The 26,838-nt window shown below is 41.7% G+C and overlaps 1 protein-coding gene across 3 annotated transcripts in view; it reads right to left on the bottom strand.

The window, feature by feature from the left end:
• Nucleotides 1–711: 711 nt before the first annotated feature.
• The window catches only part of TNS1 (tensin 1), a 754,643-nt gene continuing 728,516 nt past the window's right edge, over nt 712–26,838 (bottom strand). For all 3 annotated transcript variants that reach the window (XM_088463870.1, XM_088463869.1, XM_088463871.1), the window contains 11 exons: nt 19,763–19,943; nt 18,616–19,496; nt 17,220–17,306; nt 16,488–16,619; nt 16,312–16,404; nt 16,017–16,094; nt 15,578–15,649; nt 14,149–14,317; nt 12,749–12,817; nt 9,070–9,099; nt 712–7,580 (listed from right to left, as the gene is read on the bottom strand). In XM_088463870.1, coding sequence (XP_088319996.1) covers nt 7,442–7,580; nt 9,070–9,099; nt 12,749–12,817; nt 14,149–14,317; nt 15,578–15,649; nt 16,017–16,094; nt 16,312–16,404; nt 16,488–16,619; nt 17,220–17,306; nt 18,616–19,496; nt 19,763–19,943 — 1,931 coding nt within the window. In that variant the 3' untranslated portion in view covers nt 712–7,441. The remainder of the gene's footprint in view (nt 7,581–9,069; nt 9,100–12,748; nt 12,818–14,148; nt 14,318–15,577; nt 15,650–16,016; nt 16,095–16,311; nt 16,405–16,487; nt 16,620–17,219; nt 17,307–18,615; nt 19,497–19,762; nt 19,944–26,838) is intronic.

Consider the following 26,838-nt stretch of genomic DNA (forward strand, 5'->3'; position numbering starts at 1 on the left):
ATTTATCCATTACACAACGAATGAGGTATTATTTATTGAATTGGATATATACGGATGCGCTTAGAAATATTTATATGTTACTAATTTCCCTGGGGCATTTTGGGATGCAACTTTCATTCCAAAGCAGCAACATATTTATGTTTAGCATAACCTACTAGCACAACCTTTTATAACAACACTTTCTATGGTTATCTCTAAAACCTGAACTGTTGGGGTGCCTTGAGAACCATATTTGTGCAATTACTTAGATACTATCTTAAAACTAGGCAGGGAAAAGCTTGCTTTGCTGATACTTTACTACATCTACTTCTTGTGAATACCTGTACAATTGTTAGGAGGCAGTTTGCCTTATAGGAGAGTGGAACGTCCCTGTTTTCCATACACACTTTATATTTTCCTAAATCCATCATGGTCAGTGTACAACTGTAGATTGGCTTTAGTCCATATAAATAGTTTGTTGCTAGTTAAAATGTTACTACAACAGCTGATACAATGCTCATCATGGTTTGATAATTATGCCCAGATACCCAGGTGAATTAATCTGTGTGACCCGGATAGTAATTATCCTGCAGAAAGAAATCTTCACTACATGACCTGCTACTTCCAACATGAGTATTATTGCTGTTTGGTATCAACATGTAATATGTGGCAGTGGCATGTATTTAAATAATAATATACTGTAGCAACTTGAATCTGACAAACAAAAGAGCGTTCCAAGCAAAAGTATATTTTATATGATGTTATCACTGACAAAGCCATACAATAATTTGCAAAGAATTACAGACATCTGTACAAACAGAAAGTGAAAGCTATATTTTCTATTTAACGTAAGCAAAAAAAATAAACAAACAAATGGCACATATATTTATACAAGTGATAACATTAAGAGCACATGGATACAAAATATAAAGTATATTTCCATCTATATAAATACAGAGAGGGGGTATTCTCATCCTTTTTTTTTTTATTCATATTTTTTAATTTTTTTTTCTTAACTTTTTTTTTATTTTATTGGTTTGGTTACTGATTGCTGTTGATAGGTTGTGACGCAAAAAAATATAAAATAAGCGTGTTAAGAAATTCTATAAAGAATCCCGCTTTCGCCAGTGTGTATGGTGGTTCCCAATCGACAGAGTGTCAGTGACTCTTAACTCTGTGGTTGGTAGAGGGGCTGACAGCAAAGATGGCACCTCGACCAGTCAAAGTGTTAATGACCAATTTACGTAGCATGTAAAGGGGAAAGACAGAAGGTTTTTTTTCTTTTTAAAAATAAGACTGATAGGTTTTATTATAGATCTTGCAGCATATTGGGTAAATAATGAAACTTGGAATACTTGTAGTGAGTTGAACCATGAATATAGATAGAAATCTTGCTTCTATATATCTTCAACTTTTTTTTTATTTTCCAACTGCAATTGTTACATCCTGACCCTTAATGTGTATTGTGTTTGAATGTGTGTGGGGGTGGGGGGGAATTACTGCAGCAAATGTCTAACATTTTGTCTTGAGAATAAAATCTGAAATTTAATTCCTGAGATTTTAAGGAAACCAGCGAGGTTGGCAATGATGTTGCATTTGTTCTAGCACAGTGTTTCTCTCCATTGAGATGTTTTTCCTGGAATTAACCCCACATAACTGGATGTTTGAGTCTTGGATTAAACCAAATAAATGTTTTGAGGATATATGAAAATTACAGATGAGACGTGTGATCCTCGGAACCCTGAATCGAGCTGCAGACGTCAAGATTTCCAGAATGTGTTTCTATGGGTCCTAGAGTGTAAATGCACTTGGCCAATGTGCTGTCCTGTTCTAAGCCACAGTATAAAAAGTGTTCAGTATCCAGATAGTTGGCATTAAGGTATAACAGGCATTTGGAAAGTTTCTGCAATGCAGAGATTACATAGTCTGGGTGAATGAAGAGATGGGAACACAAGCAGTAATTACATCTCTAGCAAAGTGCTCTATTACGGCAATGCCAGGCAAAATAACTCCTCTGTAACAATGTCTTTGGTTAATAGTCCATATATTACAGGTTTTGTGTCCAGTGAAGAGCAAGCAATATAACTTGCGAGGCAACGTGGCTCTCTATCACTGGGGAGACCTCCAATCTTTACCTCTGGGAAAGATGGTTGTCAGAGGATCTCCCTGGTGGAGGCCACAATCGTTGGTGGCGTGTGCATGTGTGACTCCATCTGCCCCCTCTCTGTGTCCATGTGTGTGAGTTCACATGCGTGAATAAGAGAAGTGGTGTCACATAATGATATAACCATAACACAGTGACTATATACACTATTCATTCCTCACTTATTGTACTAGATAGAGAAAAGCTAGGCCGGCTAATTAGCATTCTGTCCATTGAAGAACATGAATCAGTGATAGAGTGGCTGACTAGGAGCATGGTTGGTGGATCGCTGTAATAAGGCAACATGGCGAGATTCCCCAAAGTTTGAGGACTGTACATATACCAGCATCAGGACACGTAAAGACTGGGAACATATTGTCTCATTCATTTTACAGTAGAATTTTTCTATAGGATAAAAAGGCCTCAGAGATATCAAATACAATAACAGTCAAATAGAGCATCAAGTGACCATTTAATCCCTTAGGAGAAACCATTACTTGTTCCCAAATTCCTTATTACAAAAATATCATCCACATGTGTAACAAATAACTTATAATGCATATGCTGAATGTACATAGAATGGGAATGATGTATCACATGACCAATCATGTACAAAGCAATTACCTATGGGTACAGGCTCAGATATGACTTTTTAGGGGATTTCCTGATTTTTGCATGACATTAACGTATTAGCTTTTACATTCCAGCCCACAATATTTAGTTGTCACGATTCTGTGCCTTTCAGTCATGCTTGGTATCATCGGTAAGTTTTGTTTTGTTTACCATGAGATAGGACATAGAGCCTCTCTGTATACAACTGTATCTGTGCAGAGCTGTGACATTTCCAAGAGCAAATAACAAAACTCTGTCTGATGATATCAATACACATATAGAAATCACAGATAAAGCTACAAAGTTCTAGCAATGTACTTATTAAAAGTTGTAGAAGGTTGCACCTCAACAAGTTAAGTTACATGAAGCTGCCCTAAGCCATGTCCAGTGCTGATGTACAAACCACTCTGCCCATTGGATTTCAAATGTTATTAAAATATGGGCCCAAATGATCATTTGAAGTTATCTGTATGCACAAAAGTGTCTGTCAATTTTGTTCCTAGAGGAGCCACTACACCAAATAATCTTTTGTATTATTCAGAAGAGCCTGTACCATGTAATATAATAATGCTCCTTTATTGTCACCACCAATAAGGCCCGATTTACAGAATCAAAAGCGAAGCTTGCTACGAATTAAAAAAACCACACAAGTTACCTCTTTTATAAATAACACATGAACCAGCCATCCTATAAACACTGCATGGAGCCTTTCACACTAATCACCCTTTCACTGCTGAAGCATTCTAAAAATAACCCTGCAGCCAGAGGGGTGACACTATCCGGCACTCTGCATTAACCCCCTGCACTCAGAGAGCCTGGTTCTATGCATACAATGACCTGGCAGTTAAGCCTGTAAGGCACTCAATGGGATCCGTTCTTGCGCTCAGGGGTGGTCTCTTGTGGAACACACAGGGGGCCAAAGGTTACAGCAGTTACATAAGTGCCGTCTTCACGTCACGCTATAAAGAACAACATGTTCCTTGTATACCCACACAAAACACACTCGCACACCTCCCCAGGAATCGCCATCCTCTGAATCCCTCTCACATGCTAAATCCTTCTTTACACGAAGGGAAAATATCAATTATAATGCTGCATTCTAACATGGTATGGTTACATCCCTTTAATCATTTCTAGTACCAAAGATTCCACAGAAGTGTCATAATGTATCCTACTGACACCTAGATCTTTGGGAGTTATATATGTTGTAATTCCATCCGTTCAATCTATATTTACTATATACTAGAAGAGTATAGTTCCATGAAGTTTAATAAGTCGTAAGATGGAATACTGTATTAGTAATAAGCTAAAATAATTGGTAACAGCGTAAATAACACTATACTGTTTTCATGGGGCATATACAGTGCAGAGGAAGAGACAGCTAGGGTAGATCTACTAAAGTGCAAATCAAAAAAACAGCATTAAAATCCTAATTTACACATCACAATTCCTTATTTTCATAAAACGGTTTCCCCCTCAGCATCCACAAAACACAGATAAATCAGGTAATTCTGCCATTCTTGTGTAGAAAATATAATGCATTGTTAATTGTTACTATGTGCTTACTGTTATTTTTCTGCAATATCATTATTTTTATATATTAAAAACTGCAGCACTGATAACATATAACTGGACGAATGCAAAAGAATTTCACCTGGGTCACTTTTTGACTTAACTTGTAAATGGGGCAATAATCTGAATATACTCATCAATGTGTCAAGCAAATAAATACAATTATTGATAAATATTAAAAAGTGTATGATGAATATTGAACCTTAGTAGATGATCTACACCTATAGCGTCCTCTGCTCTTGACCACAATTTTCTATCCAGCAATGAATGGTATGTACAATGCTTTGGGATTGCACTGAAATGTAACACATTAGCATTCTGGAATACTGCTGGATATTGGATGTGCATATGTGTATCTAAAAACATTGAGAGCCTATGGACGGGTGGTATGGAATGTGACGGCAAGCAGAGTGCTCCTGCAGACTGATATAAAATAATGTATGTGCCGACAATACAGCAGATAAAAAGGGGATATTGCTTCTGATTTATATATATATATATATATATATATATATATATATATATAAATCAGACTGCAAGTTTATAGTAAGTACAGGCCTCGCTTAATAAACTAGTAGGGCTTGTTCTTTTACTCTGAGTGAGAGTATATGTGTAGTTCATCAGCAGCTGGAGGGCTGCTTATTGCCCACCCCTGCCTTAGAATGAATGTATCACACAATCCTATACTGATCCTGTGATAGAGAATGGATGAGATAGCCATATAGCCCAAGCAACTAGTCTTCTTACAAAGAGATTCTTATGCACACCCCAGAGCATAGATTTCAGTAGTATAGTGAGCAGAGCTGCACACTTCTCCCGCAGCCGGACAGAGTAGTGTTCTGGCAGATAGTGAGCATAGCGCATTACATGACCGGGATGGGGAAGTTTTTACTAGAGAGCAGCCTTTACCAGGGGCAATAGTTGTAGTAGTCTGAATTTGTTCCAGCAGAGGCCTCTGTGGTTTATACAGTGCAGAGTAGAGCAGTATTTAGTAAGAATACAGGTTACCGTCTCATCTCATTGTACAATATTAACAGCTGGATTTGGCTACAGAATAAGGCTATCTTAACACAGCACTAAAAGAATATATTTCAATGAATGCCATATACATATATAAATGCTTTGAAATAACAGTGGATTAGCCACAAAGTTGGTAATGGATCTGTGTTCACTATAATTGGAGATATCATAATTTTAAACCATTCATGTACGAGTTTGATAAAGCCACTTGTTGCTTCCATCTGGGGGCGAGCTTAGTAAAACAAATGGTATTTTACTACCATACAACATTAATCCCATTTTCTTGCAGCTAAGAGGGGTTATCAGATTGTGGAACAGAAAATTGCAAATTGGGGCAAAGCAGTGTGAGTCTGGGGCAGAATCAATTTTGTCTTGATTTTTCTTTAATGGAATATTGATAAATATTATCCTCTTAAAATGTGCCCTTCGCCTACACACATTTGAAGCTGATATTTTTGTGTTTTTGAATCTAATATTAATTAAAATGCAGCCTATCTATACACTAGCAACCAGTGACATCCATGAGCAAGCAGCCTATCCATACACTAGGAACCAGTGACATCACTAAGAATGCAGCCTATCCATACACTAGGAACAAGTAACATCACTGAGAATGCAGCCTATCCATACACTAGGAACGAGTGACATCACTGAGAATGCAGCCTATTCATAGACTAGGAACCAGTGACATCACTAAGAATGCAGCCTATCCATACACTAGGAACAAGTAACATCACTGAGAATGCAGCCTATCCATACACTATGAACGAGTGACATCACTGAGAATGCAGCCTATTCATAGACTAGGAACCAGTGACATCACTGAGAATGCAGCCTATTCATATACTAGGAACCAGTGACATCACTGAGAATGCAGCCTATCCATACACTAGGAACCAGTGACATCACTGAGAATGCAGCCTATCCATACACTAGGAACCAGTGACATCACTGAGAATGCAGCCTATCCATACACCAGGAAACAGTGACATCACTGAGGGATGAAGCTACACTTTAGTCCATATATATTTTGACCAATGAGAGCTCAAAATATTCTAAATGTTTTATCGTTTGTGAGTTTTTACATCCTGGAGTAAAATGATGTTTAGTCTAGGCTAAGCTTCACTTTACTAGTTTACAATAAAGTAATGAAACCTCTGATTATACAAGGCACATTTTAAGAAGTCTCAGTATTGAACAAATAGTTTGTGAAAGATGTATATCTCCCTCATACATAACTAGGAATCTTGGAAATAAATATATTTTAGGTGAGATTTTGTTGTGGTGTTGATCGTTCAACAATATCTGCTTTGTTATTCCCATTTGGCAGGTAGCAAAATACAGATAAACAGGCTACACCACAATTTACTGTCTCTTTAAAGACTTGCCAAGAGAAGCCCAGTTGCTCAAATCCTTGTTGGTATTAAATCTGCTCCACAGCCTCATATGGAAGCAACCTCTACTTTGAGCAGTAGGTGGCAGCAAATAACACTGTCTAATAAAGAAATATCCACCTATTAAACATGCTCTAAAAAATGCTTCAAACTCAGCTGTCTTCCATGATGTAGCCTAATTTTGATACAGCAAAAGTCCATTAAAAGTTGTGATTTTAAAAAGACAGTAAATATAGTTAGCTTTGTACACTCAATGCATTTATACAAAATATAGCCTTATAATATATTTTTCTAAACAAGTTATTATAAATTGTGTGTATGCTAGATATGTTTTATATATGCTTGTATATAGCTGTATATATTGTTTAGCATCTGCAGCAGTGTATAGTCAATTTAAAATGAACACCTCTACCTAACGATGCCCTTGATAAGCTGAGCCAAGAGCCAATGAGATCTCAGCAGTCACACTAGTTGTCTTCTACTTAATCGGAAAACGGGTTTGTTGCAATTTCCTCATTTGCGTCCTTTTTGTTTGTTGTTTTCTTTTAGCTTTTGGATATGGTTTTGTTTTTGGTTTGTTGCTTATCTTTCCCATGCAGTAATGGAACCCACATTGCTTCCCTTTCCCATAATGCACATTCTTGTTTGCCATCTTAAGAGTCTATTTTTCAAACTTCCGGCTATTTCATAGACAGAAGACATTTAGGCGGGAGGGGGGGGCTCATCTTTTCTGTAAGCCAATCACCCGTGATACAAAGTTGACAATGGCCATGGCGGGCTGTTTGGGGTCCAACTCTGCAAATAGATGACAGACATTGTCCGTTGTACTTCCTTGTTTTCTGGCCACAAAGCCAAAGAGCCTAGGAGAGGGGAGAGGATACGCATATTTAGGCCAATGGCGGTAGGATATGAATTGAAAAGGATTCAACATGTTATATTCTAGTGTTCATAGAATGGACCTGCTACATGCAGATGTGACCTCATACACAATATGAGGTCACATGTGAGGTCACATCTCACGCCTCAATATGCCATGTGGCGCGAGACATCTGGTGAGAGCGAGCCGCCAGGTCCCGTGCGATTCGTCTTAGTCGTAATCAGATGCAACAAAGAACTTCATGAGATTGTACTGATTAAATTGATATGCAAAATTTGTATATCTGTGCATGTCTGAGTCTGTATACAAAGCAGTATGAAATAGTACAAACATTTTAATTAATTAACTCCTGCTTGTCCAGCTAACATGTCACCACTTGTGACACATATGATACATTATAATATATAGTATAATATAAAGGGTGATGCCATGGGTTTTAACAGGAAAGACATCCTATTCATTGAATGTTTGCACAGTAGTTAGCATTGCTACGTCACACAGCCTGGACCATGGGTTTGATTCCAAACTGTGCACTGTGTGATCCTACTTATATACATAATGTCACAAACCTGGCCCAAACAGTGGCTCAAACTTAGCCACAGAACTTTACCGCCGGCTAATTGATCCCCGCGGCTAATTCAGTTAGCCCCAAAATCGGAATTTATCGGGGGCATGTCCTAATTGCAGGAGGCCTCGCTGAGGGGGGGAGGCCTCAGCCAGGGGCAAATCCAGGCCAGGGGGCCGCGATCAGTGTGATCACACACACCCCTACCTCCGCAGAGGAGGGGAGACAGCTGCTGCTCAGCGGCAGCAGTCTACCTGGTCCTACTGCAACCCAGCTGGGCTGCTGACAGAAAGCCGATACTATCGGGGATAATCCCAATAAGTGCCTTTTTTTGTGGCCTCGAAAACACATGGATCTGGGAACTTATCCCGAATCCTATGTGTTTTTGCTCGAAAATAAGTATTTTTTCATGCGGGAAAAAACAGGGGGTATTTGAATCCCCCTCCCCCCCCCCAAAAAAAAAAATTTGCGGTCAAATCCCTTTTTTACCGCACAGAAAAATATCATGTGCAATTGAATTCCCCCTTAGGTGGCTAAATGTTTCAGCAACCTGTGCCCCAAGACACCAGCAAAATTAAAGAACATTCTAAACCAGGGGTCTTCAACCCTTATCCTCAAGGACTACCAACAGGTCATCTTTTGAGGATTTCTTTATTCTAGACAAGTTAATCAATTTATTTTGCTGGGTCAGTAATTTTTCCCTTGTGTTTCCACAAACAGAAATCCACAAAACATGACCTGTTAGTGGTTCCTGAGGATAGTGGTTGAGATCCCCGTTCTAAATAGTGTTTTTTTGTAATTATGCAGGAACCCTCAGCGTCCAACACTCGTCAGATTGAGATACCCTTAATAATTATAATTACTGAAAATGATTGGTTAATACATGTTGCTATGATCAGACACTTACTTTGCTGGGTTTCCATCTGTCTTCATCCACCTAGAGAAGGTAAAACTTTATGGATAAGTGTCCCACAAGCACTCAGTAATGTATATAAATATATATATTGTGTAACACACAGGCTCTAGTCACATAAAGATGTGTCCTTATACATCTTTGCTGCAGACACGCAAAAAAGGCCAATGTCGGTGCGACAGGTCCAGGGGCTGGCTGGCAACTTTTAGCCTGGGGGGCAATTGTAAGCAAGTGGCCCTAGCTTTCCATAAACACTCGGCAATGGAAAAATGGGCATGAACCGGGCATTTGTAATTACAAGTGATACAGAGTTGCACGCATTCCAAGCACATCTCCACTCATGGCTGCATAGGAGTAACTGGGCTGTAATAGGCAATCTCATGTAGATGAAGCTCAGTGAGGGCATGGTGACCGCTGCAGCCACAGAGTTGATTGTAAGTGTAAAAATATGTCTTTTACCATGCGCATCTTTTGTATAGGCTGATGCACAATGTAGATGATTCGTAGCAAACCAAACATATGGATAAAGGTCATTGTACCACAGGATGTAGACAGCTGTGCGTAGGGGAGAATATTCAAGTTTTTCCCATACATGCAAAGTGGGAGCATATATGCCCAAATCCGCTTAACCCAGAGAGAGAAACTGGGCATCTCTTACAAACAATACTACATAAAATCTACATGCAAATGTGAGCGCTGGTACTTGTCACACACCGAGGGGCCTATTTATCAACATTATTTTTACTAAAATATTGTGAAAACAGGTGTTTTCACCACCGTTTCACGATATTGAAGTATCACACAGATGTACTAAAGGGCAGTTAGAGGTAAAGTCATACATTTCTCCTCCAAGCACTAATTAGCATTTTTTCTTTAGTAAGCAGATCACACTTCCCATAATAGTAATGGGAAATGTTATCTGGCCAGAGTAACTAAAGATAAATTGTGAAAAAATACCTGGGGAAGTCCTGTGATAATAACACCACCTGGAGATGGCGATATCCAGGCTTTCCCCCGATTCCCAGATTCCTGCCCTGCTCTAACAGGCAGAGCAGAGCTGGGAGCCGGGCCTAGTGATCACTGCAAAAAAATAAAAATACTTAATAAAATTTACAGTACCTGCATCTAGGGACCTGTGATCGGTGCTCCTGTGATGTCCTCTGGGGCTCTGGGCATCTGGTCTCCCAGCTCCAGCACTGTGACCCTGGTCAGCTGCTGCATAAAACAGCTGACCAGGGTCATAGTGCAAGAGCCGAGAGACCAGCTGACAGGAGCCCCAGACGACATCACCGGAGCAACGATCACCAAAGGTAAGTGAAAGTGAGGGCGAGGGGGTCGCGTTCGCGGGTGTATTGTGAGCTCGTTGGTACATGTGCAGGCACCTTCTTACTGTATTTTTTGCAAAAAATTGAGTGAGAAGATTGCGGATGGGATTCGTAGGGACAGAGCTTTATCACAAGCACTGTTCCTACAAGGGATTTTTATTAAATCCCCATGATATTTCCTAATTTCACAATGCAAATTTAGGTGAACATATCACACTACAACCGCATTTTAAATGGGGATTGTAGTAAATAGGGTCCCTAGACACATCATAAAAAGTATGATTAATATACGTAGTTAATAAAATACAACTCTATAGGTGAAAATAAATAAGACTATTACTAACTTGGCATTAAAACATATATTTATTTAACCCTCAAAACAAACAATCGGTTAGCTGCATGGGGGGTTAGGGTTAGGCTGCAGGGGTGAGAAGTTAGGGTTTAGGGTTTTGCACCCCCCAGGGTGGGTTAGGGACCACTGCGGGGGGGGGGGGGGTTAGGCACTACCAGGGGGGAGGGTTAGGTTTAGGAACTAACAGGGAGGGTTAGGGTTTAGGTTGCAGGGGGAGGTAGGGTTAGGATGTAAGAAATGAGGGTTAGGATACTTACCTAGACCCTGTCTGTATTCTGAGCATTGAGATGCTGCTGTCGGTCTTTTGACAGCCAGCATCCCGACTGCCGGTCTCTCATACCCTACCCCTGCTTTTTGTCCGATAAAAAAATCCATTTACAGTGACACCTCAGATCTATGGGGGCAGCCCAATACAAGTACTCACTCTAATCCTGCTGATACAGTCCCTTCAGTTTCCGGCTCTGTTTCTGCAGCTTTGCTATGCTGCTGTCCTGCTACTCCTTACTGCGCTCTTCTTGGGAGATGAGACAAAATGACGACTTATCTCGCAGCCCAGCCTGCACCATAAGTAGACAGTTTGAGGCCCTGTGCCAGAAAGAGTATAGGTGCCCCCACCTTCTTTATTTTAAACCGAGGCATTAGGAGCCTGTTTTCATGGCACACCCGGGTTTTCATTCATTTGGGGGCATGCCTTGCCCCCTTGAAGGAATGTTATAGCAGAGTTTGACACACATTGTGCTGGGGACCACAGGAGGGGATGTAGGTGCGTGCCCTTACCAGAAGCCTGAGGTAAGGGCAAAGCCAGCACAGGTACACTACACAGCACATTACACTACACTATAAAACACACTACAAAACACGTGATCACAGGAACACACACAGCACTTCACTACTACCACAGTCAACTCCCAGGAGGTGATATACCCGGTCGGCTCACTAGCACAGCCACTATGGTACATTAAACAAACTCCTCCGGTGTGCAGGAGACAAGGCCACACTCACCCACAGCTCAGTGACCCAGCTCATGGCTCCGCTCCTGCTGGCAGGAGAACGGCGGTTTGCAGGTGTCAGTGCGGAGGGAGGACAGGCGTAGGCTGCTGGAGGCGGAGCTCTCTAATTGCTTTGCTTGTCGCGTGTGTCATCTTTGAAGATCGGTAAGGAGAGAGTGGGCGCGGAAGGGAGGAGAGCCCGCCTGGGAGAAGGGGTGGGTCTGGCACCGGGCAGGGACGGAGCATACAGGCTGCCTGCTGTTTCATAGGGACTGAGCAAGGCTGCTCAGACTACATGTGTGTGAAGCCGGCAGAGACAGACAGTCTTCCCTCTGGTCGGCCCCAAATGCTTAAAACTATACCGGCCCGGGGGGCAGATGTCACCCTGCCCCCCGGCCCAGCCCGCCACTGGACAGGTCCCATGAGACTCTGCTAGTGCCGGGCATCTTTCGCCTTTTTTGCTGAAAATGAGTCTAGGATGCACCAGGAAAGTGTGCTGATTAATTTGATATGTGACACTTGTATATCTGTGCATGGCTGAATCTCTGACTCTGTAGACGAAGTGCTACAATCTAGTGGCTGCAGCTTTTTTCATTCCAAGTTCTGTTGTGCTTCATATACAGACTCAGGTGCACAGAGATATACAAGTGTCACATGTCAACTTAATCAGCACAGTCTGATTTTGTTTCCTAGACACATCGCATTGCGACTGTCAGCCCACTCATGCCAGCCAAGTTGCGCTGCGTGGCGTATTGAGGCTAGATGTATGAGGACACATCTGAAGGACAGAAACCTATTATTTACATTATATAGCAAATGTATAATGGATGATGCAGAAAAGAATGTAATAAATGTGAAGGCAGTTTTGCATAGAACACCAACTATGTTAATATATGTATATACAAAGTGAGTATTGAGGTCATCGCAATAGTATTTATCCATATACCCTTGTGTTCTATTGAATAACCACTTGTACATTGTTAAGATATGTACTATCGCGGACGTACTTCCTCTCCTGTGGATCCAGGTCACAGAATGTGATAGTGTTCAAAGGATAATGTCTTCTGAAGAATAGCCTGAAAGAGAAAAGATGTCACTGATCTGTGTCTGATCCTCAGAGGACTACAAGGTATTGTAGAAAACAACACTAAAGCATAGACAAAACCTCACTAAAGAATTTCATAGTACACTATGCTGCAGAGTAGCTATCTTCCCAACGAACTTTCCCACAGAAGCCCATTGTAGTGTCACCAGAGTGCTTTATCAATGACATCACAGGGTTGTAAATGTTTAGGGATTCTTGCAACAGGGTTTCATGATATCAAGAGTGCAAATTACTGCAAGTTACTGTAGACTATTGGGAGCTACTATTTGATTGGCTGATGGTGACCTATGTTATTTTCATCATTTATCAAATAAAATATAACAAATTACATCAATTTAGCTGTACTAATCGCTATCTTTGGAGATAAAGGTGCATATATAACAGTAAAATTCAGAACGTCTCAGAGCGTACATCCACATATGTAAACTGCTAATATATCTTACAATGTTGGATCTTCCAACTTGACCAATATTACATATTTACCCATAACAGTAACCCAATATGAATCAAATATTTTTTAAATGTTATTTGAACATTCATTATTTCAGCCAAGGTTATTCTGCTATTTATGACCCTTATCAGGGGTCACAAATTCAAAATCAGTTTTTGCCACAGCAAGGATTGAAGTGAACTGTGTCGGGTCATCTATGCTGGTACAAGATGTTGCAGCACTGATGGGGATGAGATCTCTGGAATTGCGGAGGTCAGTGGAACGGAGCCTTAACAGTTCGGCTAGCCGAGAGGAGGGGGATGTCAGTTATAACATTTCAGGTGGAGTTAGTATGGATGTTGGTAATGTGTGGAATAACCAGTCTTATTACACCTTAATAGGGATCATTGCCCTAATACACAGTAACTGTGAGAAGCAAGCGCAACAAAAAATTAAATATACCGAGCTTCTTCCTAATCATTGCTTTTGTTGACATAATTACTGCATAACAATCATTATTTTCACAAATCTGAGTATATCACGCATCCAATACGAGGTGTGGTTATTAAATAACGAGACTGATGCTGGGTCCAGAAGTTGACTCACAATCTTACATTAAGTTCCCCTCTATAAAGGGTAGAAAAACTCCCCCTGAAAATGTAATACTAGACAGAGTGGGCAGTTCCTCATGAACACTGCTGATATGAATAGACCACAATATTATTATAGCACGGAGGAGACCGCTCTAACCAGAGCTAGTGAGTTTTAGTTATCTTTTCCTTTATTATTCAAATACGTATTCCGATAATAAATGAGATACAGATGATTTATTATAATCATCTTGCAGCAATGTAACACAAAGGGTTCCTTACTTTCTCTGGTTGTCGGTCAGGGTGATTCCTTGAGCAGAGACTTTAAAGTGTACGATAGTCGCAGTGGGTTGGGGGTCAGCAGACAGTGTCTCTCCTATAGTCTTGGCTATAGCCTGGGGCCCCGTCAGAGACTCCATGTCGATTGAGTTGACAAATAACACATTGCAGGCTAGGGAAAGAGACATGGGTGACATCGAAGGTGATGGTTTAGGATCAACATTTATAGTACGGCAAAACAAAGCAGGCCTGATTTAATGATGGAGGTAATAACCTGCTTCACCACAATGAGCATGCATAGTAAAAAGTATCTGGATTCTACTGAAGTTGCACTTTGCAGTCCCTTATGCCTAGAGAGGAGTATTGGACCCTACCATAAATATTACTATGCTGTTAGATATAAGGAGTGCAAATATCAAACAGCATAGTTATATTTATGGTGGACTTTTTATCGGTAATTATGTAGTAATTATTTTAAATGTGCATTTTTTATTATTGTTATTTAAATTTGTGTACAATGATCCTGTGTGCAATGAATTTATTTGCGTACTTTGTGGTCAATTTTTTGAGCATTCACGCAGTTCCCCCACTATTTTATGATTAACTATATTTTTTGTATCACTATATATGTGATGTTTTATATTCATATTATATTCACTTTGTGCTGTCCCCCTAGATTTCTATATATACTTACGATTAGTGCTTTGGCACTGTTAAGGTGCAACGTGCGTGGAGCGCTACCGATGAGTCCTCATACATCTAGCCTCAATACACCATGCAGCGCGACTTGCCTGGTATGAGTGGTGAGCCACCAGGCACCGTGCTACTCTGCTAGCGTCTGCCGTCTTTTTTGCCAAAAATGCATCTAAGTCGCGATGAATCTAGGATGCACCAGCAGACTGCGCTGATTAATTTCATATGCAACACTTTTATATCTGAGTATGACTGAGTCTCTGAATCTGTAGGCTAAGTGATACAATTTCGCAACTTTTTTTAATTTCAAGTTCCGTGGGGCTTCATGTACAGACTAAGGTGCACAAAGATATACAAGTGTCACATATCAACTTAATCAGCACAGTCTGCTGATGTGTCCTATCCGCATCGCATTACGACTTAGATGCATTTTCGGCAAAGAAGACACCCGGCGCTAGCAGAGTCTCACAGGACCTGGCTCGCTGAGGGGGGCTTTTTAGCTAGACTGCAGCAAAGATGTAGAAGGACACAGCTGTAAATGGGGCTATTCAAGGATAGTGGACACATCTGTATGTGCAGGTCAAAACATGTGTAAGCCTTTGTAAGCAAAATTGGCATCTACTGTAAATCAAGCCGAACATGTGTAACAAAGTTCTACATAATAGCAATGATTTAAATTGTGTAATATATTAACATTATCAGAATTTCAGACCCTTATATTTGTTCAAAGATCACTTACCTGCACCTTGTTTGAGCAAGTCACTGGCAGCGTTGGTTGGAGTGGCAACTTCCCTAGTCTCCTCTGAGGGATCTGCCAAACATGATGATCGGGCATATATAAGGTACAATGCATCTATAGTTATACAATTTACTGCTATTTAGGAGATAGTCATGAAAAAAGTTTTCTGGGTTTAAATCCGAGGCTTTGGCCCCCAGTGGTTCTGGAGAAACCACTTGTAGGTAGACTATTCGCAGCCTGGAGTGTGAAGACAGAGTCTGATGATTGCAAGCTGTTTGGACAAGCCAAACCCAGTCCTGGAGGATCATGGGACTGCTGGGGTGAGCTATTCCCAAAATGGAGTTTCTAGCATAGGGTCTTTGCAGTTCTGCTACTTGTGGGAAGTGGGTAAATTTGCTAAATACATGAAATTCTTATTTAAGCTAAATGTGAACTTTACCTTGGCAGGGTATTACCAGTTTGCAGGGCAGTGCCAAGGGGGTGATTGAGTGCTGATACACCAGTGCTGATAGGCACCCTGAAAAGAAAGAAAATCAATTAGGGGTTCATCATGTAAAGCACCATATAGTACAAAACAAAAATGCTGTAGTGTATACTATATCTGTTGTTTTGATAACATCTCTCTGCTCTAAAAATATGAGGAAATATATACTGCATCACCATTGTACTAATAATGTCTAATGTTCTACTACACAAGCTGTTTATTGAAATTAAATGTAAATATTTGGCCTTACCAAAGTAAGGTTCATTCGGGCATCCCTTTAATTTCACTCCTCTGGGACTGGTCTCTATCAAGAAATGTCTCACCAGCTCGTTTGTGGCATCTCCTGGAGGAATAGAATATTTAATGAAATGCGTAGCGATGTCTATTTATGGTGCACTAATACTGTATCACCTGAAGCTTATTTACCTTTCTTGCTTGGCTGGGCAGGTGTAGGTGGAGGTGTGGCAACTTTCATGGCCAATCCATATGCCCCTCTGAACGAATGGCTGTCTCGAATAATGAAGGTGCCTGGATCTCTGTCCTTCAGTAGAGAGATAGCTGGTAAAGGGAAAAGGCCATCACATTATCACACAAGAAGACTGGAACAAGTTTGCAGAATATTAATCAATGTTCTATCCGCACATTAAATGCTTTATATAGTGCCAAGTTTCTTACCCTACTAATCGGGACCTGAAAATGGATTGCCATTTGATTTAGGCTGGGTCATCCAATTTGTACCAACAACTAATTATTTTGCATACTTCATATTTTGTACAAGATTCCAATGTTCTTACCCCAGTAATATCAATATACCTAATTTGTAGACCACAGTAATATAGTTAAAGGGAATCATATCTTCATATACATTTTCTCTAGGTCAAAAAAAAATTAAAAACTTGATGTTTCAGGGCCAAACCAATTTTCACAATCTTCCCCATTAAAAACTTTATTTAAAAAAACTAAAATATCTATATGGTGGACAGTAGACAGTTCAACTACATATTGGAATGGATATGCTTATTAGATTTGTGTGTGCATTACATGCAATTAGAGCAACCACAGACCTTTTCAGCAGAATAAAGGCTGTAAGAACAATGGTATAGATTTCATGTGCATCTTTACACAGCTGCTGAAACATATTCTCGATCTATAACTCACCTTGGTCTCTGGAGATCTCAGGTTTATACCAATACTTGGACGTGTCCTGCACAAACTTGACATTTGCTCGTGTTTCTGGGCTGCTATCTGGAAGAGAATTTTGGATTAAACCGATGGTCGAATTAGCGCTGAGAGTTGAGAACTGGAGATTCTACAGTAAAAAGGTAGACAATGTCTTGATGGACACCAGATTATAGACAGGCAATAGGTCGACAGGGACAAATGGTCAACATGTAAGGAGGCCGACAGGTACAAATGGTCGACATGCAAAGGGTCGACACATTATTATTTTTTTGTTAGGGTTAGGCACTTACCAGAGGGTTGGGGTTAGGCACTAGAAGGGACGGTTAGGGTCAGGCACCAAGAGTTAGGGTTAGGCCCCAAGGGGAGGGGTAGGGTGAAGATTAGGGTTAGAAAAAAAAACAACATGTTGACCATTTTCATGTCGACAATATGCATGTTGACCTTTTGACCCTGTTGACCTTTTGTCCCTGTCGACCTTTTGTCCCTGTCTAACATCTGGGGTCTATCTAGACATTGTCTACCTTTTTACTGTAGATCTTTCAATCCATAACCGGAGATCCATAGATTATGCTGCTGCTGTAAATGACATTCTAATAATCTTATTAAATCCAATTCTATTATGTATTCAGAACAACACTCATTTTAAATTCCATTACAGTATTATGTGTATGACTGCTGGGTTTGGTCATGGTGTGTACGGTATGTGCACTCTAATTCAGTTGCAATGTTGTTAGGTTGGTGTATCAGTGTCATGATAATAAGAATATAACAGTATGTAGTTTGAGGATGGTATGGAATATTGTTTCATGACAAACACTGGATTGAAAAAATGCACTTTCCTAGTTAGATTGTCATTTGCCATGATTGAGTATTTTATTAATACATTAATCTGCATTTCACATTACTTCTAATTTCGAGTATGCATTCATAGTAGCAGGGACAGAAATGTATTGGCTGTCCTAAAAACACATCAAAATGTGTGGCCTTCATCTAATAATAGGCACCTGCACCATTCTATGGTAATCTCTGTAGTGGCACAGGCAATTAGAAGGTACATTACGGAAACGCAGTGAAGATATTTTCTGCCACTGGTGAACGATATTCTGTAGGGCAATTCAATACACTAAATCCCACCACAACATTAATGAATCTTTTCTCATAATTCCTGAGCACCTCTATGGGCTGTGTGGAAAAATGAAAGATGATTCATGCCCGAGGAACACCTTCACAACTGTTCCCAGAGGAACAGTGCAGAGAACTGAACTGCCACCGCTTCCATTATTGCCACTGTACTTGGCCAAAAACTTATATTCTGTCTCTGCTGCATAGGAACCGTTTACTTGTGGTTTATAACAGGGTAATGGATCAATACCTGGCATGGAGAACTTGGAGAAGTCTGGCAAGGTGTGTGTAAATGCCATTGTACTGCCACCACTAGGACTAGACATCCCACTGGACATTGGAGAAGAAGCCTTTCCATTAAGTGTGGAATAGTTAGGTAAGCTGTTGGACCTATCGCCAGATGACATCCTCCGTTTTTCAGGAAGTGAAGGCTGTGGCACGGGACTTCCCTGTCGGTAGAGTGTAGAGTCTGGTGATGAGGATGATGGGCTACTCATGCCTTGGTAGTAGGCAGGAGATACAGGAAAACATGGGGTGGATGGAGCTTGGTATCCCGATCCACTGCTCTGCCTTGACAGCGTCTGCCGCCGCTCTTCAGGGTTGGATAATCCGTACATGATATGCCGATCCATACTGGGGCTTCCTGGAGTCACTGGGGCACTTCCTGTCATCACAACCTGGTGCCGGGCAAGGCTTGGACTACTTGGTGTGGCCGCTATGGCACCATGTGCTGCTAGAGGGTGCCTGTTTAAACTAGGGCTTCCTGGAGTATTTGACATAGTTGGAGTGACCATTCGTCTTGCAAAGCCTGGGCTGGGCGGTGTGTTTGTGCCCACTGATCTGTGAAGTGGCTGAGAGCTGGTATACAGTGCATGCCCGCTCAGTGGTTGTCCAGAAAATCCATCTGTCTGTGTGATGACGTTATTTGGGCTATACGTGTATGTGTCATATGCACTGATGGGAATGACTGTATGAGGAACCATGTTTGGTGTTGGGGAACTATTCTGATAACTGCTTTGTGGTGAGGATTGAGACAGACTGGTGGACTTAAAACTGGAATCCACAGATGGCTGAGTGGTATTGGGGATGCAAACACTGCTTTCTGCTGATGGACAGCTTCTTAGAGAGACTCTGCAAGGGAAAGGGGAAAAGTAAGTCATTGGTGCTGTAGTCGCAGTGGAGTCAGCCATTTTGTTGGCTACCAGATATTAATCAGAATTCAGTCTGTCAACCCACTAGGAGGCTGCCTACATAATATCACTAGTTCCTGGTGAAATATATAATTCGGGTTCTAGGGTAACATACAGGGAGACTGCATGTTCCATTATCTGCTGTACTTATTTATAAGACACTGAAGCAATGAAGATGTAAGATTATATAATCAAATCTCTCCTTACCCATCAGTGCTGTGTACTGGGCTACTAGTGGAAATGGGGCTTGGTGGTGTAAAAGCGTTGGGGTAACCTCCATTCCTCAGCATGTACATATTATATGGCTGTGCTGTGGTGGGAGATGGGGGAGTGCCTCCTCCTCCAGTTGCTGCTGTCCGAGCCACTGACTCAACATAACTCCGGGGTTCTGTAAAGAATAATATATATATAAATTTGGCTGTGAATGACACCATGACTATGAAGCAAACACACCTCATGTTACAGGCTCAAGAATGAACATCTGCAGATACCAGCAGGACCGGAGCAGGGCATGACAAAATAGTTGAGTAGAGAAGCCAGTGACATAATGTTACCTGTGCACACACTACAACGTCAGCATTATTATTATCCTATTTACAGAGCTCTGATATGTTACTCAGTGCAGTACATTGAGGGGATTCATGATACAAACTGACATAAAACAGACTGTAAAGACTGTCCTGCCCAAATGCCAGCAATGAATAAGAAGCCACAAGAGACAGCATCATGTGAGACCCTATCATTACAGGACTAGCTATGGTTCCTAACATATTCCATTTGTGACTGCAGAATGACACGCCTCACAATTCATTTTATTTTGACACACCTGTGTTAAAATGTGATAAAGTATACTATTCTGAAATATATGAAAGACAAAACCAATTATTTCTTACTTTTGTAACCTATTGTCCCCATTTGAAGTATTTAGCTTTTATTTTGCCTGGAAGACATTTCCTCTATCAAGCCTAAATTCTAGTGACCTTTCAAACCTGACCCTGAGGCCTGCTGATTGGAACTCACTGGGAATATACTTAGAATGACAAGATACATCTAAGTTCAATGAAAACCGTCATCTAAAATTTGTACCCCAAGATAATTTAGGTCAGGGCCGTACCTAGGATTAGTGCGGCTGCACGTAGTGCAGAGAGGCACCATCCCTGCCCCACAGCCCCTGGATCTGGCTAACAGGTTGCCTGGAGCAGAACCCTGCAGCCAGATTTACTGCTGCAGTCCCGCCTGGAGGGTCCTTTCGATAATCCAGATCGCAGCGTATACAGCCCTATGGGGCATCTTGCGGTCCCGCCCCTTTAACATGATGCCATGTGCTCAGGAGTGTGGCCAGCAGAGGGCGCTAGCCTACCCTGTTATGGCGCTGGTTTAGGTATTATTGGTAAAGCTGGTAAGTGTAAATATCTGCATTATACATGGTCACTGGAAGTGACTGAATCACGCTGTACACTCAAACCCATGTAAAATCGCACTGCGTGAAGGGACATGTTTTATGACAGAAATAAACTATATAAATCTTATTAGATTGTTATATTTATTGGTTTAAAGTAAACTTCAACTGATATTGGTGGTCATCAACTGATCACTCCTGTTCCCCACATCGGCCATCTGCCCATTGATCTACTTGTCCACTTTGGTCACCAACAAATGTGATCAATTTGATTGCTAAACAACTAGATATTTTATGTGAACAATATAAAGGTGCTTGCATTGCAACCATGTTGACTCAAAACTATGCCATATGGTCTGTATTGTTTACTGCCAACTAAACAATAAGACATTAACCCTATTGTGACAGTACTATAATGTACAAGTCCCCAATATTTATACATTATATTGGTCAATGATATATCTAGATGCAGCAAAAAAATAAATATGAAGCATCAGGCAGACACGATCTGGCATCCTTGATCAAAGATACAATCTAACCAGTAGGAGACCAGGTAAAGAGCATAGAATTACAGACGAAATCTGCTTAAGTGTGAGAATAAATAAGATGCCATTTTTGCTGATGGCAGTGATTGACAGCCTTGTTTGGTCAGGTGACTTAAACCCCTTTTACACCTAAATTCTGGGTCTGACCCGGAGTTGGAATAGGGTTCCAATCTGGATCAGACCCGGAATTTAGCCGGCGCCGACCCAGGACTTTCCTGAGTCAGCGCCGTTCACATCAGAGTCGGATCTGCATAGACCCGGCTTTTCCGGCGTTGAAATGGACGCTTGGGGTTGAAGTCATCTCCAAGCGCCACTGAAGCCGGGCCAATCGGCCGGCATGCGGCACGCTCCAGGTCATCGTGACCCGGAGTGCGCCGTTCACACTGCAGGGTTTCAAGAGTTACTCCCGTGTTAAACTCTGCAAGTTACCTGGGTTGGATTGCCGGGTTACTAGATTTTAGTCGTCCCCCGAGTAGTTCGTATTTCAAAAGCTAGAACTGAGCTTGCAGCGTCTCTTGCCACCTTGGTTAGGTTAATGAATTAATGAATTAATGATTTAATAAAAAGCTGTGACCTTTTAGCCAAGCTGTTTGGTGTCTGTGTCGTTATTTATTAGTTAAGTTAAGAAGGTTGTTTAAGGTTAGAAGCAACAAACCAATGGATCTCTTAGTAATTGTATCATATATAATTAGCCATCCCTGAAAGCAAACAAAGGGCCTGATTCAGAGCCGCTCGTAAGCGGCCGCTCGTTCGTTCCGAGCGATGTTTGCACAACTGCGCATGCGTACGGATTGTAATACGCATGCGCGAACCAGTCAGTGTGGTCGAAAATCGTTTGTTCGCTAAATAGCGAATGCCTGCTATTTTGAGTGACAGGAGGAGGCGTATGTGGGTGGTAACAGGGGAAGGTGCTTGAAAACGGGGAGTGGAGATCCGAACGCAGGCGTGCTTAAAGGTCAAAACGGGCGTTTTATGGGTGTGCATAGTTAATACAGCAGCGTCATTGACCACGTCACTGGGTTATTTTATAGTCAGAACTACTCGCAAGATTGCGGTTCGAAAAACCAACCACAAGAATAGCGAGCAGTTCATACGCTGGTCGATGTAGTCGATTAATCTAATAAATAGCGGACATGATGTAGGATGCGAGCGGCTAGGGGCGTAGTTTTCCAAAAAACGACTGCATGTTTTGTACGCTCGTTCAGACCTAGAGGCGTGAACAGACCGCAAAGAGCGAACGGTTCATTTGAATAGCCACCCCTTTTTTCTGAACGAGCAAGCGCAAATAGCGTCCGGCTCTGAATCAGGCCCAAAGTGCCTGTGTATACTGTATACTGCCATAATTACACTTCCTGCAAGAAACTATTTACAGAAATAGAGTTCTGAAACAATCAAAATACACCTACTTTGGGGTTATTATTTTCTTCCTATGCCATTAAAAAAACACAGTATCTACCAAGACTTATAATTTTTATGGAATGTATACTAATAATATACAACATTAGCTGTTGCCCGTAGCTTCGCCCATGATGAAATCGCATCTGACAACATTATTTTTATTTGAGGTGATCTAGTTGTATTGCTTTGCACAGAGGCCCTGTTGCAGGAATGGCCCGTGTGACCAACAGCGCTATACAGACTGGTGGCAGTAGCGCATTCACCCACCACTCACACCTATGTCACTGTGTGCCCAGACCGCTATGTAGCCTATCCTATTCACCCACCACTCACACCAGTGTCACTGTGTGCCCTGTGCACAGACTGCTATGTATCCTATCCTATTCACCCACCACTCTCACCTATGTCACTGTGTGCCCTGTGCACAGACTGCTATGTAGCCTATCCTATTCACCCACCACTCACACCTATGTCACTGTGTGCCCTGTGCACAGACTGCTATGTAGCCTATCCTATTCACCCACCACTCACACCTATGTCACTGTGTGCCCTGTGCACAGACTGCTATGTAGCCTATCCTATTCACCTACCACTCACACCAATGTCACTGTGTGCCCTGTGCACAGACTGCTATGTAGCCTATCCTATTCACCCACCACTCACACCTATGTCACTGTGTGCCCTGTGCACAGACCGCTATGTAGCCTATCCTATTCACCCACCACTCACACCTATGTCACTGTGTGCCCTGTGCACAGACCGCTATGTAGCCTATCCTATTCACCCACCACTCACACCTATGTCACTGTGTGCCCTGTGCACAGACCGCTATGTAGCCTATCCTATTCACCCACCACTCACACCTATGTCACTGTGTGCCCTGTGCACAGACCGCTATGTAGCCTATCCTATTCACCCACCACTCACACCAATGTCACTGTGTGCCCTGTGCACAGACCGCTCTGTAGCCTATCCTATTCACCCACCACTCACACCAATGTCACTGTGTGCCCTGTGCACAGACTGCTCTGTAGCCTATCCTATTCACCCACCACTCACACCAATGTCACTGTGTGCCCTGTGCACAGACTGCTATGTAGCCTATCCTATTCACCCACCACTGACATCAATGTCACTGTGTGCCCTGTGCACAGACTGCTATGTAGCCTATCCTATTCACCCACCACTGACATCAATGTCACTGTGTGCCCTGTGCACAGACTGCTATGTAGCCTATCCTATTCACCCACCACTGACATCAATGTCACTGTGTGCCCTGTGCACAGACTGCTATGTAGCCTATCCTATTCACCCACCACTGACATCAATGTCACTGTCTGCCCTGTGCACAGACTGCTATGTAGCCTATCCTATTCACTCATACCAATGTCACTGTGTGCCCTGTGCACAGACTGCTATGTAGCCTATCCTATTCACCCACCTCTCACACTAATGTCACTGTGTGCCCTGTGCACAGACTGCTATGTAGCCTATCCTATTCACCCACCACTCACACCTATGTCACTGTGTGCCCTGTGCACAGACTGCTATGTAGCCTATCCTATTCACCCACCACTGACATCAATGTCACTGTGTGCCCTGTGCACAGACTGCTATGTAGCCTATCCTATTCACTCATACCAATGTCACTGTGTGCCCTGTGCACAGACTGCTATGTAGCCTCTCCTATTCACCCACCACTCACACCAATGTCACTGTGTGCCCTGTGCACAGACTGCTATGTAGCTATCCTATTCAAGTGATATCGGGCCCAAAGCACCTCTCCCCACCTCTTACTGGCCATGAGCATGGTGCCACATCTATCTCTTGCATTGATGATGTCAATACATTTTGTTTTTGTTATGCTCGGCTTTAACTTGACGGATGGAAATGAAACAAAGCGCAGGTTATTTCTAGGAGTTTCCACTACACAATGCTGCAGCTTTCATGAAAATCGGTTCAGTAGTTTTTGCGCCAATTTGGAACAGACCAGGACCTTAACTAGAGTAGTACGACATGGCACGGGGCGCTGTTTGGGCCTGTCAATGTTCCTATTTATTATCACTCTCACTTGTAGCTTCCTCTCCTTTTATCTCCAGCATCTCCTGGCTGCCCCTCTCTCTTTTTCAGGTGCACTATCTTATGTCCCTATTTAAATAATGGGGGGGGGGCGCCAATTCTCTCTCTGGCACAGGGCACCAAAAAGTCTAGTTATGGCTTTGGAACAGACAGACACAGTGTTATTATATTATTAGTACAGATAATTAGCAGAAAAGATTTGTACAGATCAATACATTCAGCTCCTGTTTGTACCCCCAGCCATAATAATAATAATTGCTGGTATATTAAGCCCCCAATGGCACTATTCGATTTGTCAGCGGGTACGATGACATTTCCCAAGGAATTAACAAAAGGTTAATTGATTCCCACCTCTCTCACACAGCAAAAGAGGTGAAGGAAACCCAGAGATTACTTCATGAATAGTTAATTCTCCTTTTATTCCAGAGTTAGCCCTATTCATGCTTCAATGGGCAGCTTTCTCTGTGCCCTACTTTCATCCCAGTCATGGGCTGAACTTTACACCCTTCCCAGCTATGTCGGGACGGCAGCTCCCCAAGCTGCCAGGTAGGTGGTAACTTTGCATAGTCATTGTAGAGTGATCATAGTACGGAAAGAACGAATGTGTCTATATTTGGATGCTTAGTCCTGGGCAGCTCATCACTCACTAATCTACATTTTTACTGCAAAGAAAACAGGGAAGGCCTGTAAAGAAAATCAATGCCCAGCTCAATGTGCAACAAACGTGGGTTCGTCGTACATGTCTGACAAGGGGTTAAATGTTTTGACATAACCAATGCTTTATGATACAGAACATTCCCCCCAACAGCATACAGAACATTGGTGTATTCGGCAACTACAAAAGTGATGTCATCTGTTCTGCAAGGGGGTGGCGAGGAGGGTGGACTCCGCTCCCTCCTGTTTCAGTCTAAAGTCTAGCATGATACAAATGCACATTCACAGCTTCCTCAGATTATTTCCCATTTTACTAATATTTGTTTCTGGTCGGTTTTAGTAATAGTGCCTTTTCAGGTTTTTATAGTGTGTAGTGGTTCTTCCACAAATGCAGAGTTGCCTGTACTGGAGTACTCTATTTTTATTTTCCTTTTTTTTTTGTTCTGAAAAGTAATTGGTTATTATTTATTGATTTATTTTTAAGCACTAGTTTTATTGGTTTAAGCTGCATAAAAATGTATGTTTTAATAGTGTGAAAACTGCTTACACCCAACCCCAAAACATAGTGATCTAAAAATAAAATCTCAGGACACAAAACCATTCCAATGATCTCTTGTGCTTCTTGAATGCTTACAATATGGATTCAAATTCATTAATATAATTAGAGGACTGGTTTCCTGTTAAGCAGTTCATACTATAGGCTCATACTCGCCATCTGCATGTGATAAATACTGTTTACCGAATAGCGTCCATACTCTATATACTTTATCCAAATGCCGGATTCATGCTAAACACTGCTTGTTCTATTGTTTATTTTATATTTTATGGCTGCATTTTTGCATCCATCCAATGTATTAAATAAAGCACAAATCAAATGTTCACAAAAAGCCATTATTAGCGGAGGCCGAACCCAAGGCTCATAAGAAGCTCCTGTTCATGTAGCAGAGGATTCTGGCAGAGTTTACAGTTCAGCTTCTGTTCTATATCTACACATCCTGAGCCCATATTACTACATAACACTGACTTATAGGGAAGGGTCCTGCTGCTTCTCCCCTACATGGAGTATATATTCTTATAAGGGAACATTCTCTGCCAGTGATGCAGCGGCTTCAGAGAAGAGGCCGACATTTAGAGGTTATTTATTCCTAGTTACTAATACTGTGCTGTGTTCTATGATTATATACATCAGCCACGGTATGTATAAAGTG

This window comes from Taudactylus pleione, unplaced genomic scaffold (genome assembly GCF_031769625.1).
Source record: "Taudactylus pleione unplaced genomic scaffold, aTauple2 ptg001477l, whole genome shotgun sequence".
Taxonomy (NCBI): domain Eukaryota; kingdom Metazoa; phylum Chordata; class Amphibia; order Anura; family Myobatrachidae; genus Taudactylus; species Taudactylus pleione.